Genomic DNA, 21080 nt, shown 5'->3' on the forward strand with positions numbered 1-21080 from the left:
ATTAAAATTTAGATATATGAAATTTTCCTCATGTTTATATTTAGGTAATGTTTTACTGTAAGGTGGAGAATTTTTTTTTTCTTTTTTGATGCTTAATATTTAATAATGTTGAATTTTATTGAATTTTAAATGAGGAGAGAGATACAAGGGCCTCCATTGAATGTTTAGTAAGAAAAAGAAAATTTGTTATATCAGTTTTATGATAAGCATTATTGCAGTGTTTGTGTTTATGTATTGTTTTATTTTAAGGTGGAGAAAAATAAAAACTTATCCCCCCCCCCAAAAAAGGAATCATGAAATCAAGGCTAACTTTTTAAAAACGCTGTGCCACTTTGCAAAATTGCTTAACAACGAAGGTAGCCTTTGATTTAACCACATCCATGGACTCCAAAGTTGCTAAGCGAGGCACCTGTTGAAGAACATTTTGCCCCATCTGGATTTTCTTTTGCCAGAAGATTTTTTTCTTGCCAGAGTTGTTAAGTGAATCGCTTTCCGTTGTTAAATCAGTAACATAGTCATTAAGCGAATCCGGCTTCCCCGTTGGCTTTGCTTGTCAGAAGGTCGCAAAAGGGGGATCGTGTGTGACACCCCCACCCTCCCTGGGGTCACTGCGACCGTCGTAAATACGAGACAGTGGCCAAGCAGTTGAATTTTGATTGCATGAAATGCTGCAAAATCCATAACTGTGAAAAATGGTTGTGAGTCATTTTCTTTTAATACGGTTTTAACTTTGATCGGTCACTAAATGAACAGTTGTAAGTCAAGGACCACCTATAACAAACTGGGGGTTATTTCCCACCCGCCCAGTTTCCAATACAGTCGTACCTCTACTTACGAATTTAATTCATTCTGTGACCAGATTCTTAAGTAGGAACGTTTGTAAGAAGAAGCAATTTTCCCCATAAAATTATTTGTAAAAGCAAATAATGTGTGTGATTGGGGAAACCACAGGGAGGGTGGAGGCCCTGTTTCCTCCCAGGAGATTCCTAGAGAGGCCCCAAGGAGGCTTCTCCCTGCCTTTTCTGGCCCTGTTTCCTTCCAGGAAATTCCTAGAGAGGCCCCACGGAGGCTTCTCCCTGCCTTTTCCGGTTACAGTTTCGGAGGCTCGGATTTATAAGTGGAAAATGCTTCTTCGGAAGAGGCAAAAAAATCTTGAACATCTGGTTCTTATCTAGAAAAGTTCGTAAGTAGAAGTGTTTGTAGGTAGAGGTATCACTGTATTTGAAAGAAGAAATATCTGAGTAGGATGTCCATTTTTCAGTTTCTGGATACCCATGCCTTAGAAGGAGACAAAGCTATCAGCCAGGGTTGGCAAGCTGTTGTGTATTTGTGGCGTGCTTTTGGGTTTTGGGTTCCAGCTGTCGCGGACATAGCTGAAAGACGTTGGTGGGACAGGTGTTTGCTGAGCCTGGCTGCCCCCAAATCCACAGCTTCAGGCCTTCTGCTGAGCCTGGGTTTCCACACTGAAAGGAAAAAATTATAAGGCCTTGGTAAGGCCACACTTGGAATACTGCGTCCAGTTTTGGTCGCCATGATATATATATGTATGTATGTATGTATGTATGTATGTATGTATGTATGTATGCATGTATATAAGATGTTGAGACTAGAAAGAGTGCAGAGCAGAGCAACAAGGAGGATCAGGGGACTGGAGGATAAAACATTTTACTGTATTTTGTTTCATTTTATTTTATTTATTTTATTGTTTTGTCAAGTACATATTGTTGGTATACAAGATATAACAATGTTTATATACATGATACTAGTAAAATAGAAACATTAGGACAAGGGACGGTAGGAATTGGATATGTCATACAAATCTAATAAATTGAATGTCTATTGTGAAAATGATAGGAAAATAGGTAGGTAGGTAGGTAGGTAGGTAGATAGATAGATAGATAGATAGATAGATGATGGATGGATGGATAGATAGATGGATAGATGGATAGATGGATAGATGGACAGATGGACAGATGGATAGAGGGACAGATGGACAGATGGACAGACAGACAGACCGATTGATAGATAGGGAGCTGGTAGGTAGGTAGGTAGATAAATGTAGGTAGGTTGATAGGTACGTAGGTAGGTGGGTAAGATAGATAGATAAATAGATAGACAGACAGATTGATAGGTAGGTAGATATAGACAGACAGATAAGTAGATATAGAAATAGACAGACAGATGGTTGGTAGGTAGGTAGGTAGGTAGGAATAAGACAGAGACAGGATAGATAGATAGATAGATAGATAGATAGATAGATAGATAGATAGATAGATAGATGATTTGAATGCAAAAAAATTGACCAGCAACAGAGTGATCAATGCCTGGAATGTACCACCACACTGTAGTTTCTTCCCCAAACCCCCAAAACTTTAACCTTAGACTGTCTACCGTCAACCTCACCATATTTCTAAGAGGTGTGCAAGGGGCGTGCATAAGCGCACTAGGGTGCCTACCGTCCCTGTCCTAAAGTCCCCATCTATTTTGTAAAATATCATGTACTCAAAACTATGCTTGTACTTTTATATATGGACATTAATGTATATACAGTACTCAAAAAAATAAAGGGAACACTCAAATAACACATCCTAGACCAGAATGAAAGAAATAGTCTCATTGAATACTTCGTTCTGTTCAAACATAACAAAATGAAATGGATTGTCAATCAGTGTCGCTTCCTAAGTGGACAGTTTGATTTCACAGAACTTTGATTCACTTGGAGTTATATTCTGTTGTTTACGTGTTCCCTTTATTTTTTTTGAGCAGTATACTTTATTCATATTCATATATACACTTGACAAATAAATAATACATAAAAAAGATAAAAAGTCAATGGGGAGGCCAGATTCACTTAATAATTATGTCACTAACTTAAATAAATGCAGCAAATCACTTAACAACTGAGGTAAGGAAGTTCATAAAGTCACTTAGCCAATGTCCTGCACTTAGCATCCTAAATTTTGGGCACAATTGTGATCGAGGAGTAGCTGTACTGAGGAAATTAGCCCTTTAAAGAATTGCAAGGTAGAAGTTCAACAGATGCTGCTTTCTCAGTTTGTGCAGCTCTGGGATAAATTTGGTCAAGTCCAAAGACTTTCCTGTTTAACAACTCCGACTGAGCCTAGGAGAAGACAGCACCCTTACCTGTTGGACATTTTGCCCTTTGGTGACATATTCATTGCCAACCTTCACTCGGGGGTGACACAGCCCCTTGACCAAGTCAGCTGAGTTGAGACCCATCAAGTAGGCAGATTTATCCGTGGCTGGAGAATAAAAGAAATGGTTTCTATAAATTTCATGGGAATGTAAACAAGAAAGGTTCCCAACCCTGTGAAATATTCCTTGCCTGATGTTTTTCTTCTGCAACACTCAGAGAAGTCTTCCTTCAAAAAATGTTTTTCTCAATCCCTAAAATTCCCAAGCACCAATGGAATTATTTTGCCAGACCCATCCTCGAATACAGCTCATCTGTTTGGAACCCATATCGCATCTCAGACATCAACACCCTTGAAAATGTCCAAAGATACTTCACCAGAAGAGCCCTTCACTCCTCCACTCGAAACAGAACACCCTATGAGACTAGACTTTCAATCCTGGGGCTAGAAAGCCTAGAACTAAGACGCCTTAAACATGATCTAAGTATTGCCCACAAGATCATATGCTGCAACGTCCTGCCTGTCGGCGACTACTTCAGCTTCAACCACAACAACACAAGAGCACACAACAGATTTAAACTTAATATTAACCGCTCCAAACTTGACTGTAAAAAATATGACTCCAGTAACCGAGTTGTCGAAGCATGGAACTCATTACCGGACTCCATAGTGTCATCCCCAAACCCCCAACACTTTACCCTTAGATTATCTACGGTTGACCTTTCCAGATTCCTAAGAGGTCAGTAATGGGTGAGTACAAGTGCACTAGAGTGCCTTCTGTCCCCTGTCCTATTGCTCTCCTATATCTCCTAAACCTTTCTTCTATTCCTATATCTCTTCTTCTATTCTTTCATTGATATGTTCTAATACAGAACTATATCTTCTTTTCTATAATTTCTTAGATAGATTTTACTATGAGTATCTCCTCTATAACCTTCATCATGTATTTTACTATGTGTATATAGATATATACCCACTAAAACCCTCTTTGTCTATTGGAATAAATAAATAAATAAATAAATAAAAATAAATAATAAATAATAAACAAATAAATAATAAACAAATAAACAAACAAACAAATTTGCTTTTAATACGGTTAATACGGTTAAAAATAAAATTTTCTTTTAATACGGTTATAACTTTGATCAGTCACTAAATGAACAGTTGTAAGTCAAGGACCATCTATAATAAACTGGAGAACGTTGAGAAAACCTTTTCAGACCATCTATAACCTCCATCCATTTTCCTTTTATCCTAGGATCTATTACTTTCTCACTGTTAGGCATGCTGTTTATATAAAGCACCACAGAGCAAACAAATAGTCACCATGTGCTTTACTGCTTAACTTACTTAGAACCAAAGAGCACAGAATATATACCACAGATCCAAACTTATAAACACTGCCATCTACTGGTTGAATACCGCTGTAGTGGTGTCGTAGAAATACAGTGCTGTACATTCCAATAATGAATCCCAAGACTTACCCTCAGTCCCATCAGGCTCAGCCTGTTCTTCACGCTGCTTCTGCTTGAACTTCATGTTCCCGTAGTGCATGATGGCGCCCGTCAGCTTGTAGACACCCACTTTCTCCTCAGGGGTGAAGCCCAGGACGTCAAAGGCACTCTGAGCGAAAAAGAGGTGGGTGAACAGAAAGAGGCAATGTCCACGGAACGTGAAAAAGATTGATCAGCTTTGCTACCCATTCCTGAAAAGCTGGTGAACATCAACCCAAATTCACTTACATCGGTAGCCATTAGCTCTTCAGAGTCGTCAATGGAGGCCACCGTTACTTCTCCTTGGGAGATGTAGTGGTAGTCGTAGGGGTTGTTGGTGACCAACAGGAGATCTGTTAGGAGAAGATGGGAGGAAAAGCAAAGTTATGAGATAACATAGAAACCTAGAAGACTGACGGCAGAAAAAGACCTCAAGGTCCATCTAGTCTGCCCTTATACTATTTTTTGTATTTTATCTTAGGATGGATCTATGTTTATCCCATGCATGTTTAAACTCAGTTATTGTGGATTTACCAACCATGTCTGCTGGAAGTTTGTTCCAAGGATCTACTACTCTTTCAGTAAAATAATATTTTCTCATGTTCCTTCTGATCTTTCCCCCAAGTAAGCTCAGATTGTGTCCCCTTGTTCTTGTGTTCACTTTCCTATTAAAAACACTTCCCTCCTGGACCTTATTTAACCCTTTAACATATTTAAATATTTCGATCGTGTCCCCCCTTTTCCTTCTGTCCTCCAGACTATACAGATTGAGTTCATGAAGTATTTCCTGATACGTTTTATGCTTAAGCTTATTCATAAGAGAGGCAGTCCTCAATTTACAACCACAGTCGAGGCCAACATTTTTGTGGTTAAGCGAGACATTTGTTAAGTGAATTTTACAACTTTTCTTTCCATAGTTGTTAAGTACTGTTGTCATTAAATTAGTCACACAGTTTATAGATAAGTCTGGTTTCTCCTTTAACATAGCTCAGAAGATCACAAAAAGGGACTGAGTGATCCCAGGATGCTGCAACCATCATAAATGTGAACTGGTTTTCAAGCAGCCAGATTTTGATCATGGGCAACAAGGGCAGCAGTAGGTTGGTCCCAGTTGGGACCGGTTCTTAGAACTGGTGGTGCTGGTGGCAGGACACCTCACCCATCCACTCTGGAGTGCTTCGCCCATCTGTCCAGGATGTTGCGCCCACCTGCCCGGTATGCCCCGCCCACCTGCCCAGGACACTCCATCCATGTGCCCGGGGTGATCCGTCCATCCGCCCTGGACACTCTGCCCACACACCCAGGATGCTCCAGCCAGCTGCCCACAACACTCCACCCACCCATCCAGGATGCTCCGCCCACCAGCCAGGAACTCCACCCACATGCGTCAAATGCTCCTCCCACCTTCTCCAGACACTCCGCCCACCCTCGTGGGACCCTTCTGTGCATGTGTATCTGCTAACCAGTAGTAAAGGATTAGAACACACTAATGACCAAGGGGATGGTGCAACCATTGTTAAGTTGTTAACCGTCGTTAAGTCATTAACCGCCTTAAGACCCTTTGTTCAGTGCTCATTGTAACTTTGATAAGTCTCTAGATGGATGTTTGTATGAAGCCCCTCTCCCCCCCAAAAAACCCTATTTGAATCCACCAGGAGAAGAGCGGCCTAGAAATCTAAAAAAAAAAGCAGCAATCAATCAATAAGTAAAATAAAACTTGCCCAGAAGTTCTGGTTTCTTGTTGGACAAAATCTGATAGAAGATGTGGTAATTTCTCTCAGATTTCAGCTGAAAAATCACCCGAGACTTCTCTAAGAGATCTAAAAAAAAAAAGGGAGAAAGAGAGAAAAGAGAAATAAAATGGAGGATACGTAAACATGAGGAGAAGAGGAAGAAGGAGAAAAACAAAAACAAAAGACTGAAGGAGATTGGAATGAGATACAAAGAAGAGCTTCATTAATACATAATAAAGATGGCTGGGGGAGCATCTGTCAACAAAAGCGGTCAAGTGAGGGATGAAATATTTGGAGAGGGAAGTTAAAGGTTGGATGGAAAGATGGACGGATGAGGGTTTTATTGAGTTCAAGGTGATTCCTGGTTAGCTGGTGCCCCTCGTCTTAATCGCCTCTGGGAATAATGGATAGCCCTTCCGGTGACCTCGCTCACCTCATCCATCCATCTTCTCTGCTGTCTCCCTTCTTCTTCTGAGTTTTTCTATTTTCTAGTATATAAATCAGCTAGACCAGGTTTGTCCCAAGGGTGCTTTTTTTTTTTTTTATCAAAAGGCAACTGGACTTTCTGGGATTATTTTTTTTTAAGACGTTTCGCTTCTCCTCCAAGAAGCTTCTTCAAGTCTGACTGGATGGTGGGAAATGGAAGGGTTTAGGTCAGAGCTGAAGAAGAATGGAATGGAATAGAATAGAAAATAGAGTAGGGTGGAATAGAGTAGACTACAGTGGAGTAGACTAGAGTAGAGTAGAATAGAATATAGAGTAGGGTGGAATAGAGTAGAGTAGAGTAGAATAGAATAGAATAGAATAGAAAATATAGGGTGGAATAGAGTAGAGTAGAGTAGAGTAGAATAGAGTAGAATAGAGTAGACTAGACTAGACTAGAATAGAATAGAATAGAATAGAATAGAATAGAATAGAAAATATAGGGTGGAATAGAGTAGAGTAGACTAGAGTGGAGTAGACTAGAGTAGAGTAGAATAGAAAATAGTGTAGGGTGGAATAGAGTAGAGTAGAGTAGAATAGAATAGAATAGAATAGAAAATATAGGGTGGAATAGAGTAGAGTAGAGTAGAGTAGAATAGAGTAGAATAGAGTAGACTAGACTAGACTAGAATAGAATAGAATAGAATAGAATAGAAAATATAGGGTGGAATAGAGTAGAGTAGACTAGAGTGGAGTAGAGTAGAGTAGAATAGAATATAGAGTAGGGTAGAAAAGAGTAGAAAAGAAAATAGAGTATAGTAGAGGAGAGTAGAATAGGATAGGATGGAATGGAATAGAATAGAATAGAATAGAAAATATAGGGTGGAATAGAGTAGAGTAGAGTAGAGTAGGATAGGATAGGATAGGATAGGATGGGATGGGATGGAATGAAATAGAAAAGAAAATAGAGTAGAGTAGAATAATATAGAATAGAACAGAATATAGAGTAGGGTAGAGTAGAGTAGAATAGAATAATATAGAATAGAATAGAATATATAGGGTAGAGTAGAGTAGAATAATATAGAATAGAATATATAGGGTAGAGTAGAGTAGAGTAGAGTAATATAGAATAGAATATAGAGTAGGGTAGAGTAGAGTAGAATAGAATAATATAGAATAGAATAGAATATAGAGTAGAATAGAGTAGAGTAGAATAGAATAGAATAATATAGAATAGAATAGAATAGAATATAGAGTGGAATAGAATAGAATAATATAGAATAGAATAGAATATGGACTAGGGTAGAGTAGAGTAGAATAGAATAATATAGAATAGAATAGAATATAGAGTAGAGTAGAATATAATAGAATAGAATATAGAGTAGGGTAGAATAGAGTAGAGTAGAATAGAATAGAATAGAACAAAACAAAACAGGAAGGGACCTTGGAGATCTTCTAGTCCAGCCTCTTGCTCAAGCAAGAGAACTTAAACCATTTCAGCGAAGTGACTGTCCAGTCTCTTCTTAAAAACCTCCAATATGAAGCACCCACAATTTCCAGTGGCAAGCTGTTCCAGTGGTTAATTGTCTTTGCTGTTAAGAAGTTTCTCCTTAATTCTAGGTTGCTGCTTTCTTTGATTAGTTTCCAACTAGCATCAATGGGTTGGTTAGGAGGCTTTATTGGTTAGGAAGGCTTTAGACTGGACATTGGGCAGGGAAAGAAGACGGACAGGTGGATAAATAGAACTTTTATTAACCAGGGGTGGACTTACACGTCTCAATATCCGCAGAGGCCAACTTGCCTGTTGCCCCAAAATGAATTCGGATGAATTTGCCCTAGGTAGAAATAACAGTGTAAATGGGGGGTGCAGTGGCCTAGAGGTGGATCTCTCGCCTCATAATTAATAAGCTGTGATTTCAATCCTTGAATGGTTACTAAATGAATTGTTGTAAGTCAGTGATGGCGAACCTATGGCACAGGTGCCACAGGTGGCACGTGGAACTATTCCTGCTGGCACATGAACCATTGCCAAAGCTCAGCTCCAACATGCTTGTGTGGGCTGGCCAGCTGATTTTTGGCTTGCACAGAGTCTCTGGGAGGTCGTTTTTGGCTTCCAGAGAGCCTCCAGGGGGATGGGTGAAGGCATTTTTACCTTCCCCTCTCTCCAGGGAAGCCTTTGGAGCCTGGGGAGGGTGAAACACGAGCCTACTGGGCCCACCAGAAGTTAGGAAACAGGCTGTTCCTGGCCTCCAGAGGGTCTCCAAGAAGGCAGGGGAAGCTGTTTCCACCCTCCCCAGGCATTGAATTATAGGTATGGGCACTCATGCATGCACAATGCTGCATGTGCATGCTCTTTTGGCACCCAAGGAAAGAAAGGTTTGCCATCACTGTTGTAAGTGGAGGACCGTGTTTCCCAAAAATAAGACCTTGTTGCCATGCACCCAAAAGCCTGATCGGGCTTATTACTAGGGGTTGTCTTATTTTGGCAGGAAGCAGGGTAGTATGGGATGGACTGATGGCCTCTGCAACAGAGGTGGGTTCCTTCCAGTTCAGACCAGTTTGCCCGAACTGGTAGCAAAACACTAATGACGTCACAATGATGTAATGGAACTGATTTGGTCGGAACTGATTTGGTCAGTCCATGGGTGCCGCTATCTCTGTTTTGAATATTTTTTGAAATTTGGGGGGGAAATCCCCCCCCTGTTTTTTTTCTTCTGGCACTGTGCATACATCACCATTTTGTTTTCGGTTTTTTTGGGGGGGGGGGATTTTTTTGGGGATTTTACTGCCACTGCACATGTGCCATACAGCGTGGGAAGAAGCAAACCAGCAGCCAGGTAAGTTAACACCCCACCCCGCTCTGCAAGATGGCTGCCCATTCAAGGTCGACCTAACCTTGCAGAGCAGGAAGACGAATGAGATCTCTTCCATCTTAATGCCCCGCCCCCCCAGGGATTCTAGAATGGCTTCTGGATATCCTTCTTACTCAAATCCAACTTTAGATTTGGAGCACTCACAAAACGAGAAGAATTGTCATTCCTCAAAGTTTTGGCATTGCCGAAGGCCTCCAAAGCAGGGTTGGCCTGGATAATTTGATCTTCCAACGTCCCCTAAAGAGGAACCAAAGAGATGATGATGATGATGATGATGATGATGATGATGATAATAATAATAGTAATAGTAGTAGTAATAGTAATAGTAATAGTAGTAGTAATAGTAATAGTAATAGTAGTAGTAATCATAATAATAACAATAATAATAATAATAACAACAACAATAATGCTGTCCCCAGAGACAGAGATAGTTGGACTGTACTTAGGCATGTTTCTTTAAGATATTGTATTAGGGGAAATGTAGTGAAATTGCACTCTGGGTAATGTAGTTTACATGTGACCACATTTGTGTATTCCTATTGGCTCTGACTCGGGTAATTGGAGAGAACATTCCAGTGGGTCTTTTGTCTTCACTCACTAAGCCAGCCAGCATGTAGATGCTACACCTAGAGCTGGGGTCAATTCAACCTCTTTTTACCTCCATAATGGGAAAGATTTTACTGCAGAAGAATCGCATCATAACTGTGAGTTATTGTGAGAATTCCTGCAATAAAATGATATGTGATATCTCGTTGTGCTGAGTTATCTGACTGGGAAAAGTTGAGCTTATACCAGAACAGTAAAAAGAGGTTGTAAAAAGGGGTAGTAGCTGCAAGCCTTCAAAGCAATCACTGCTGACCTAAAGAAGTAATCAGCCTACTAAAAAAGATTAAACCTCCCTCTGGTTCCCTGCAAACTTAATAGCCTGAAAGAGGTCTGACCCCTCTTCTGATGACCAGAAGCCTTAAATTCTCATCCTGAGGTTGCTGCATGCTATGTTACTGCCTTCTGAAGCCTTAAGAATAAGAGAAAAGAAATCCCCCCCCCACTTACTGCCTTGGAAAAGTGTTGCTCTAATCTGTTCAGCATAAGGGTAGAAGGGGGGCATGTTTGCATTTAAAGGCTATTGTTTTTGCCTGTTTCAACTATTTGTGGATCTACAAACTCAGAGTTTTTGCCTCTCTCCATAACACTAACCAAGAAGCCGATATTAAAGTTATGCCTGAGAATTGAATGCTTGTTCTAGAAAACAGCACACTGCTCCCTTTAGACAAAGGAATTAAAGGGCCAGTGCACCTAAGCCTTTACTAGCAAACGGCGCCATCTACTGGTTGAAGTGGAAATCCACTTGAATATGCCCAAGCCTGAGCAAAAAAGCAGAGCCATCTGGTGGTCACACTATGAATCGCCAAAGATTAGAATACGCTTGCTGCCTCCCTCTACTGGCCACCAGCTGAATTTTGCTAAGGCTTGGGCGTATTCAAGTGGAATTCCACTTCAACCAGTAGATGGCGCCATTTGCTAGTAAAGGCTTAGGTGCACTGGCCCTTTAATTGCTTAATATTAACAGCTCCAAACTTGACTGTAAAAAATACAACTTCAGTAACTGAGTTGTCGAAGCATGGACCTCATTGCTGGACTCTGTAGTGTCATCCCCAAACCCCCAACACTTTACCCTTAGACTATCCACGGTTGACCTCTCCAGAGGTCAGTAAGGGGCGTACACCAACGTGCCTTCCGTCCCCTGTCCTTTTGCTCTCCGATATCTCCTATACCATTCTTCTTTCCTATATTATTATTTCACTGATATATTTGATTCCTATTTCTTCTCTTCTCTTCTTTCTTAGATATACTTTTCTATGAGTACATCCTCTATAACCTTCATTATATATTTACTATATGTATACCCAATATAACTCTCATTGTGCAATGGACAAAATCAATCAATCAATCAATAAAAAGTTGATGCTCTCCAGATGTTAAGCTACTAACCATAGCTAAACATATATCTGGAGAAGCAGATTGGAGAATATTATCTATCTTTATCTCTCTACCTATCTACCTATCTCTCTCTCTCTCTCTTTATTGCATTTATATGCCACTCACTCCGAAACAGACACTGATTGGCTAACAACAGTTGTAAATACAATACAAATAAAAAGAGCAATAAAAACATAGATGAAATCTGCAATACCATAAAAAGTACTATATCAAAAAAACCCAACAACATGCGTACTAACAGTCAATCCTAATTCCAGGCCTGCTGGAAAAGCCAGGTCTTCACGTTTTTTTGGAAGACTGGTAGAGAGAAGATATTTCAAATCTCTGGAGGCAATTGGTTACACAGGGTCGGAGCCACCACAGAGAAGGCTCTTCCCCAAAGTCCTGCCAACCATCATTGGTTGGAGGACGGGAACAACAGAAGGCCAACTCTGTGGGCTCTTACTGGCTGCAGTGAGGTATGAGGTAGGAGGCGGTCCCGTAACTGTTGAACCCCAAAACCAGAATAAGAATTACCTTGGGGGAGTTGGCGGCCTCTTTTTTGCGGTCCCCAATGGCAGCGATGCTCGCAAAGTATTGGATGACCCGTTTCGTGTTGACCGTTTTCCCAGCACCGGATTCTCCACTGAAAAGGAGACAGAATGAGGTGTGTGTGTGTGTGTGTGTGTTTGTGTGCAAGGGAACCGAGTAGCTTTCATCAATATTTTCTAAGCCATCCCATCCTACAGCTTTTAAAACTTTGAGGAGAAGGTGCATTTTAATACTCACGTGATGAGAATAGATTGGTTTTCTCGATCTGAAAAAAAAATAGCAAAATATCAAGAAGGGCTCAGAGCAGAGCCGAATTTGACAATTCGTTGTCATCTTTGACAATAAATGGGTAGCTGAGGAGGTGGGCTGCTTCGTTCAGAATGGATTCTCCTAAACCCCTTGTTCTGATTCTGTGCAGTTTGGAGAACCGGTAAATCAGACCACCGGTTAACACCCCTCCACCTGTTTTGGGGCCATTTTTGAGGTAAAAAATGACCTGCGTAGTTTGCAGAACCGATAAATCGAACCACCAGTTAACACACACCCCCTCGCCTATTTTTGGGCCCTTTTTGAGGTTAAAAATGACCTGCGCAGTTTAGAGAACTGGTAAATAGGACCACCGGTTAACACCCCTCCGCCTGTTTTGGGGGCTTTTTTGAGGTAAAAAATGACCTGCGCAGTTTGGAGAACCGTAAATCGGACTATCGGTTAACACCCCTCCGCCTGTTTTGGGGCCTTTTTTTGAGGTAAAAAATGACCTGCGCAATTTGGAGAACCGGTAAACCGGACCATCGGTTAACACCCCTCCGCCTGTTTTGGGGGCTTTTTTGAGGTAAAAAATGACCTGTGCAGTTTGGAGAACTGGTAAATTGGACCACCGGTTAACACCCCTCCACCTGATTTTGGGTCCTTTTTGAGGTAAAAAATGACCTGCGCAGTTTGGAGAACCGGTAAATCGGACCACCAATTAACACCCCTCCGCCTTTTTGGGGGCCTTTTTTGAGGTAAAAAATGACCTGTGCAGTTTGGAGAACTGTAAATCGGACCACTGGTTAACACCCCTCTGCCTGTTTTTGGGCCCTTTTTGAGGTAAAAAATGACCTGCGCAGTTTGGAAAAACGGTAAATCGGACCATCGGTTAACACCCCTCCACCTGTTTTGGGGCTTTTTTTGAGGTAAAAAATAACCTGAAAAACAAGACATTTTCTCGGCCATTTTCAAGCCAATTTTAGGCTGAAAATGGCCCCCCAAACAGCCTGAGGAGGAGGAAGAGGAGGAGGATGAAGAAGATGCAATGATTTAACAATGCAGAATCTCTTATTGTATTTATTGTATTATTGTTTTTGCAAAAGAGACTGGAAAATAATAAATTCTATTTTAAAAATGAAGAGCTGTGCGTGTTTATATGTGTACATACATATACAGTTTATATAGTAGATAATGTACATTTTTGTGGGCCTGTGTGTAATATGTATGTACATATATGGCATATATACATAGAATTAAATAGCATATTTTGGATGTTCAGTAATAGTACACAGATAGGGAAATTGTATCTCTTTGAAGCGAGGAGAAGTCAGGCACCCTAACTCTAGCGCAAACCCTTGACGTGAGTCACCTTTAAGCCAGTCACATGATCTTTAAGCTACCCCCAATCACATGATCGTCAAGCCACTCCCACCTGGTCACTTGCCCGGCAAGCCACACCCACAAAATAAGGCACACCCACAGAATGGGAGTAAAAAATTTTGCAGCCCTTCACTGGATTGAAGCTTCCTACCTGTCAACATGTATTGATACGCGTTGTCGGAGATGGAGAAAATATGGGGAGGGGCTTCGCTTCTCTTTTTTCCCCTATAGGCAGCCACGACCTCAGCGTCGTAGACGGGGAGCCATTTGTATGGATTGACCGTCACGCAGAAAAGGCCAGAATACGTCTGGGAAGGAGAAAAGACCAACCCCCCCACAAAATATTCACTCAAAATTGCATGATTCGGAGCATTTTTTGGGGGGTAGGGGAAATTGGAATTGCTCAGCTTCCTCCATATCTGATATTCTCCACACGGGGATGAGGGGTGAACTTCATCTCCCAGAATTCCCAGCTGTGGCAAATTCCTTGACCAGCAGTGGCAAATTTGAATTTATGGTGGGACCATCAAGGTTGTGTTTTACCTTAGGGGGCGTGGTCAGGGCGGGTGTGACTAGTTTGGCAGCTGTGGTGGTCAAGTGCTAAAGCAAGACTTCCTCAGACCCTCACTCACTCTCAATTTAATCCCCTCCCTCCCTCTTTCCTTTAATCCCTTCCTTCCTTCCTTCCTTCATTCCATTCTTCCCCGTCCTTTTCTTCTTTTCCCTCCCCTCTTCCTTCTCTTTTCTTCTTCCTTCCCCTCTACCATTTTTTTTTCTTTCCTTGCTCTCTTCCCCTCTTTCACCTTTGGGAGCAATCTGGATGACTGAGAATCTCCAAAGACGACATCGAGAAACATTACTGATGGTCGGGAGAGGTGTTTGCTTTGGGGAGAAAATAAATCCCGATTTCCAGTGGGCCCCCACAAGGTTGGACATATCTTTACTCACGTAGATCATCCAGGAGGCGTAGCGCTCCTTCAGGTTGTACAGCACAGCCGGTTCGTGGAGAAAGGTCAGCATCGCCATGTCCTCGATCTTGTCGAATTTGGGCGGGTTCTGCTGATGGACGTCGGCCTCCCTCACCGTCACGGTCTGAAAAAAAGGTTCAGGAAGAAGGAATGGAGGTTGGCCGGGTGTAGCGGACAGTGAAAATGATGTCGGTAAGTAGGAAGAAGAGCCGCAGGTGAGGCAGATGAGACATCATGCCAGAAATAAGTTTATTTCTGAAGGTAATATTACAATACAAGTAAATGGTTTGTAATTGTAGCGATAGGAAAGGCTGATGTAAGCCATAATCACCATGTAATCATGCGTTTGCTAAACATACTGCAACTTGATTGGCTGTAACCTATACAGTAATACCTCGTCTTACGAACCTAATTGGTTCCTGGGGGAGGTTCGTAAGGTGAAAAGTTCGTAAGATGAAAGATTGTTTCCCATAGGAAACAATGTAAAATGAATGAATGCGTGCAAGAAAAAAAACTGCAAAAAAACGCCGCCACCTGGCTGTCACCTTTTGAAACAGCCGGGGGGCTTTTGGCGTCCTCCCGAACCCGAACGCCAAACCTGAACTTTTGCCGAACTTCCGGCCAGGAAGGACGTCCTTGTGACGTCAAAGCTCCGCCCATGGAATTCCCTATTGGGATTCCCCACCTCCTTTTCAGCCTCCCGACTAGCCTGACAACTCCGCGGCTCTTTTGAAAAGCTAACAGCCGGGCGGCAGGGCTTCTCAGCGTCCTCCTGAACCCGAACGCCAACCCCAAACTTTTGCCGAACTTCCAGGTTCAGCGTTCGGGAGAACACCGAGAAGCCCCCCCCCCCCCCCCGCGGCTGTTTCAAAAGGCGACAGCCAGGCGGCAGAGCTTCTCGGCGGCCACCCGAACCCAAACTTTTGCCAAAGTTTGGAAGAAGAGGCAAAAAATTTCTGAACCCCAGGTTCATGTCTCAGATTATTCGTATGGCGAGGGGTTCATATCACGAGGTACCACTGTATAAGGAGGAACACCCTTGCATGGGTGTGGTTTGCTACAGAGTGGTTTGTTATAGTAGAGAGTGATTTCTTATAGAGTGTTTTGTGCTGGGTGGTTGCAGTGATGGATATAGTAAGAGTTATATGAAAGTATTGTGGATAGCTTGTTATAGTGATTAAATGTAAAAGCGATAGTTTATTTAGAGAAGCATTTTGACAAGAAAAAAAATAAATAATATTTTTACAAGAAAACCTTCTGCAGTGTTTTTTCAATTAGGTATACAGTGATCCCTCATTTTTCGTGGGGGATGCGTTCCAAGACCACCCGCGAAAAACTAATTTCTGCGAACTAGAGGAAAGATATTTTTAATGTATTTAACGAGTATTTGGACTTTTAAAATTCTCCCTGTATTGTTAACAACCCACCGCTGCTGACCGCTGAGAGAGACCGGCTTCTCTCAGCGGTCAGCAGCGGTGGTAGCCGCTTTCCTGTAGTCAGGCGGCAGTGGACGATCTTCAGAGTTGAGAAACATCCGCGAACTGGAGGACAAGACAAGCTGAGCCTTTCCCGTGATGCGCGGGCTGAAGGAAGTCACCACTGCAATTCCCTCCCACACACACACACACTAACCGTCCCTGCCCCGGCGTTCTAAGACGCGAGGCCTCTGCTGAGAATGAGGATGGAGGGGGGCACAGCAATCACCATGAATACAGTATTTTGGACATTCAACTTTCACGGTTTTCCTGGATTTTCCTTCATTATCTGCGATATAGCGGCCACAAGCCCCCTTTGAAAAAACCCGTGAAGTAGCGAATCTGCGAAAGATGAACCGTGAAGTACCGTGGCTACTTGGTGGATTAACTTCTGCATGCGCAAAACTTTCCCCCAACACATCACAGCCAGGCAGGGGTTGCCGCTACTGCTGCTACCAGTGCACTGTGCGTGCAGCTTCGGATATCTGGCACGTGTACGTGCGTGTCGTGGCAAGTCAAATCTTAGGACGCGGGTGCGAGTGACAGTTCGGCGATTTTCGTCTATATTTTTGCTTCCGCGCAGGTCAACCCGTTGTCCTCCATTGCCACCCTTCTCTTGGGACCCAGCTTTTCCACATAGAAACATAGAAGTCTGACGGCAGAAAAAGACCTCATGGTCCATCTAGTCTGCCCTTATACTATTTTCTGTATTTTATCTTAGGATGGATCTATGTTTATCCCAGGCATGTTTAAATTCAGTTACTGTGGATTTATCTACCACATCTGCTGGAAGTTTGTTCCAAGGATCTACTAATCTTTCAGTCAAATAATATTTTCTCATGTTGCTTTTGATCTTTCCCCCAACTAACTTCAGATTGTGTCCCCTTGTTCTTGCGTTCACTTTCCTATTAAAAACACTTCCCTCCTGAACCTTATTTAACCCTTTAACATATTTAAATGTTTCGATCATGTCCCCCCTTTTTCTTCTGTCCTCCAGACTATACAGATTGAGTTCACGAAGTCTTTCCTGATACATTTTATGCTTAAGACCTTCCACCATTCTTGTCGCCCGTCTTTGGAGCCGTTCAATTTTGTCAATATCTTTTTGTAGGTGAGGTCTCCAGAACTGGACACAGTATTATTCCAAATATGGTCTCACCAGCACTCTATATAGCGGGATCATAATCTCCCTCTTCCTGCTTGTTATACCTCTAGCTATGCAGCCAAGAATCCACCCACCTTGCCGCTCTCCGTCTGCACGGTGACCATGCCCGCTTCCCGGCTTGTCACTTTGCCCTTGATGTATTCCTCTTTTTCGTCGGGCACAAAGCACTCGCTCCGGCTGTCGAAGGGCCGAGTCTGGGCTTCGAGACGTTCCTTGTCCGACTTGCGAAGGTAAGGAGCCGCTGCCCCGAATTCAGCCATGACTGCGTCACCCATTCTGCGTGGCAGGAGGGAAGGGAGAAGAATTTTTTTTAATTTGATTTGATTTAATGTAATTTAGATAGTTATGTAATTTCAAATTAATTGGATTTAATCTTATTGCAATCTACTGTTTTTAATATGTTGTAAGCTGCCCTGAGTCTTTGGAGAGAGGCGGCATAGAAATCAAATCAAATCAATCAATCAATCAATCAATAAGATGTGATGTACTGTAATTTAAAATTTAATTTAATTTAATTTAATTTAATTTAATTTAATTTAATTTAATTTAATTTAATTTAATTTAATTTAATTTAATTTAATTTAATTTAATTTAATTTAATTTAATTTAATTTAATTTAATTTAATTTAATTTAATTTAATTTAATTTAATTTAATTTAATTTAATTTAATTTAATTTAATTCAACTCAACTCAACTCAACTCAACTCAACTCAACTCAACTCAACTCAACTCAATTTATAGGCCGCCCAACTCCTTTTGGACTTTGGGTGGTGTACAGCAATAAACAAACAAACAAATAGAGATAAGAGAAGGAGATTTAAGATGAGGGGAGGCACAAACACACCGCCTGGAGTGACAGAGGTACCTTGCAGGTGATAAAACCGGAAGCAACTTTGACTAGGCAGAGGGTTTTTTTAAAAAAGTTATTCTACAGGTAGTCCTTGACTAACATCAGTTCATTTAGTGACCAATTGAAGCATGAAGCAATTTTGTCCTAGGCCTGTGATGGCAATCCTAAGGCACACATGCCAGAGGTGGCACGCAGATCCCTCTTGGTGGTCATGCGCAACATTGGCAGTGGCTTTTTGGCATACATATGTGTCCTGGCCAGCTCGTCTTCAGCCTGAAATGTTTGTTTGTTTGTTTCTTTGATCGATTGATTTATAGGCTGCCCTTCTCCTCTCGGACTCAGGGCACCAAAACCATCCTGAAAAATGGCCCCAAAAATGGCCTGAAAACTGCCCCCAATATGACCAAAACCAGCCCCCCAAATGGCATGAAAACAGCCTGGAAATATTTATTTATTTATTTATTTATTTATTTATTTATTTATTTATTTATTTATTTATTTATTTATTTATTTATTAACATCTCCCCTTGCCTATGTAGTTTTATGTATGGCATGTTGTATGTAAGATTTTTAAATAATGGGACTTTTAGACTTTTAATGTTAGATTTATTATTATAGACTTTTAATATTAGATTTGTCATTGTATACTGTTTTTATCACTATTGTGAGCCGCCCTGAGTCTGCAGAGAGGGCGGCATACAAATCTAATAATTAATAATAAAATAATAATTTAAAACAGCAAAAACAAACAAAAAAATGGCTTGAAAATGGCCCAAAAGCAGCCTGAAAAACAACCAAAAACAGCCTGAAAAACAACCTGGAAAACATTGCAAAAATGGCCTGGAAAATTGTCTGAAAACAGCCCAGAAAATGGTCTGAAAGCAGCCCGAACAACTATCAAAAACAGCCCCCAAATGGCCTGGGAAAATACATATGCTTTGTTTTGCTCTATCACATAAAGTGTCTGATATAGAAGCATTTTTGTTATTGTATTATTATTATTATTGTTGTTGTTGTTTTGTTGTTGTGTTGTAATCGTTATCGTTATCGTTATCGTTATCGTTATCGTTATCGTTATCCTTATCCTTATCGTTATCGTTATCGTTATCGTTATCGTTATCCTTATCCTTATCCTTATCCTTATCCTTATCGTTATCGTTATCCTTATCCTTATCCTTATCCTTATCCTTATCCTTATCCTTATCCTTATCCTTATCCTTATCCTTATCCTTATCCTTATCCTTATCCTTATCCTTATCCTTATCCTTATCGTTATCGTTATCGTTATCCTTATCCTTATCCTTATCGTTATCCTTATCCTTATCCTTATCGTTATCCTTATCCTTATCCTTATCCTTATCCTTATCCTTATCCTTATCCTTATCCTTATCGTTATCGTTATCGTTATCGTTATCCTTATCCTTATCCTTATCCTTATCCTTATCCTTATCCTTATCCTTATCGTTATCCTTATCCTTATCCTTATCCTTATCCTTATCCTTATCGTTATCGTTATCCTTATCCTTATCCTTATCCTTATCCTTATCCTTATCGTTATCGTTATCCTTATCCTTATCCTTATCGTTATCGTTATCGTTATCCTTATCCTTATCGTTATCGTTATCGTTATCGTTATCCTTATCCTTATCCTTATCCTTATCCTTATCGTTATCGTTATCGTTATCGTTATCCTTATCCTTATCCTTATCGTTATCGTTATCGTTATCCTTATCCTTATCCTTATCCTTATCCTTATCCTTATCCTTATCCTTATCGTTATCGTTATCGTTATCATTATCATTATTAATTAGATTTGCATGCTGCCCCACTCCGGAGACTTGGAGCAGCTCACAACAAAAACAACAATCTGAAAAATCCAATATATTAAAAGAGATCTAAAAACTCATTATTAAAACCATGCAACCCAATCATACCATACATAAACAATATAAGCCCAGGGGTATTTTAATTTCCCCATGCGACATAGGTGGGTTTTCAATAGCTTACGAAAGGCAAGGAGGATGGGGGCAATTCTGATCTCTGGGGGGAGTTGATTCCAGAGGGCCGGGGCCGCCACAGAGAAGGCTCTTCCCCTGGGTCCCGCCAGACGACATTGTTTAGTCGACAGGGCCCGGAGAAGGCCAACTCTGTGGGACCTAACCGGTCGCTGGGATTCGTGCGGCAGAAGATGGCTCTGGATATTATTTCTACATTTTCAATGTATTACTGTGTAATTACTGTTTTGTTAATGTCGCCAGGATATTTCCTATACCTTATAATAATAATGATGCTGCTCCATGGAAATTATACCTGCTACAGAAAAACTATATACATTTTTGAAATCAGAACAAAAAAAAAAGATTCAGAAAAGTACAAAGTCAACGGAGATAATTACAAAAAATATTTTTTGGGGTAGACCTGTGTGATTTAAGTCTTACCTTTAAAGAAGTTCGCGGAAAGATGGAACGAAAAAGAAATCGAGGCTGGGGAAAGAAAAGAGAGGAAAAAGTGAAGACCCCTGGAGGAGGTCAGGTCAAAGCATCGAGGATGGGGAGGGGGGCATAGGGGGAATCAGAGATCGACATTTCTAGGCGCAGTTCAGAAAAAAGCAGCTGGACTTGGATGTCAAAGTGGGTGGACAGCAGCCCTCAGAAAGCTGTTATATGGGGTGGAAGAAAGGGGGCGCTGTTGGCAAACTTCGGATAGTTGGGGGTTAGGGGGTGAAAAACCCCCCCACGCCAAAGGAGTAAGAAATGACAGAGAAAAAAATTCTAGACTTATTC

The 21080-nt window shown here is 41.2% G+C and overlaps 1 protein-coding gene across 1 annotated transcript in view; it reads right to left on the minus strand.

Annotated features, from left to right (window-relative positions):
* Positions 1 to 17721, minus strand: part of LOC139155508 (myosin-6-like) — a 73800-nt gene extending 56079 nt beyond the window's left edge. Inside the window, exons 1-11 of the mRNA XM_070730662.1 lie at positions 17521 to 17721; positions 14787 to 14930; positions 13990 to 14146; positions 12447 to 12474; positions 12195 to 12303; positions 9822 to 9914; positions 8576 to 8639; positions 6370 to 6468; positions 4898 to 5001; positions 4640 to 4778; positions 3145 to 3263 (exon numbers count right to left, since the gene is read on the minus strand). Of these exons, the coding sequence (XP_070586763.1) occupies positions 3145 to 3263; positions 4640 to 4778; positions 4898 to 5001; positions 6370 to 6468; positions 8576 to 8639; positions 9822 to 9914; positions 12195 to 12303; positions 12447 to 12474; positions 13990 to 14146; positions 14787 to 14930; positions 17521 to 17721 (1257 nt within the window). The remainder of the gene's footprint in view (positions 1 to 3144; positions 3264 to 4639; positions 4779 to 4897; positions 5002 to 6369; positions 6469 to 8575; positions 8640 to 9821; positions 9915 to 12194; positions 12304 to 12446; positions 12475 to 13989; positions 14147 to 14786; positions 14931 to 17520) is intronic.
* Positions 17722 to 21080: the final 3359 nt, after the last annotated feature.

The sequence above is a fragment of the Erythrolamprus reginae genome, unplaced genomic scaffold, assembly GCF_031021105.1.
Source record: "Erythrolamprus reginae isolate rEryReg1 unplaced genomic scaffold, rEryReg1.hap1 H_26, whole genome shotgun sequence".
NCBI lineage: Eukaryota > Metazoa > Chordata > Lepidosauria > Squamata > Dipsadidae > Erythrolamprus > Erythrolamprus reginae.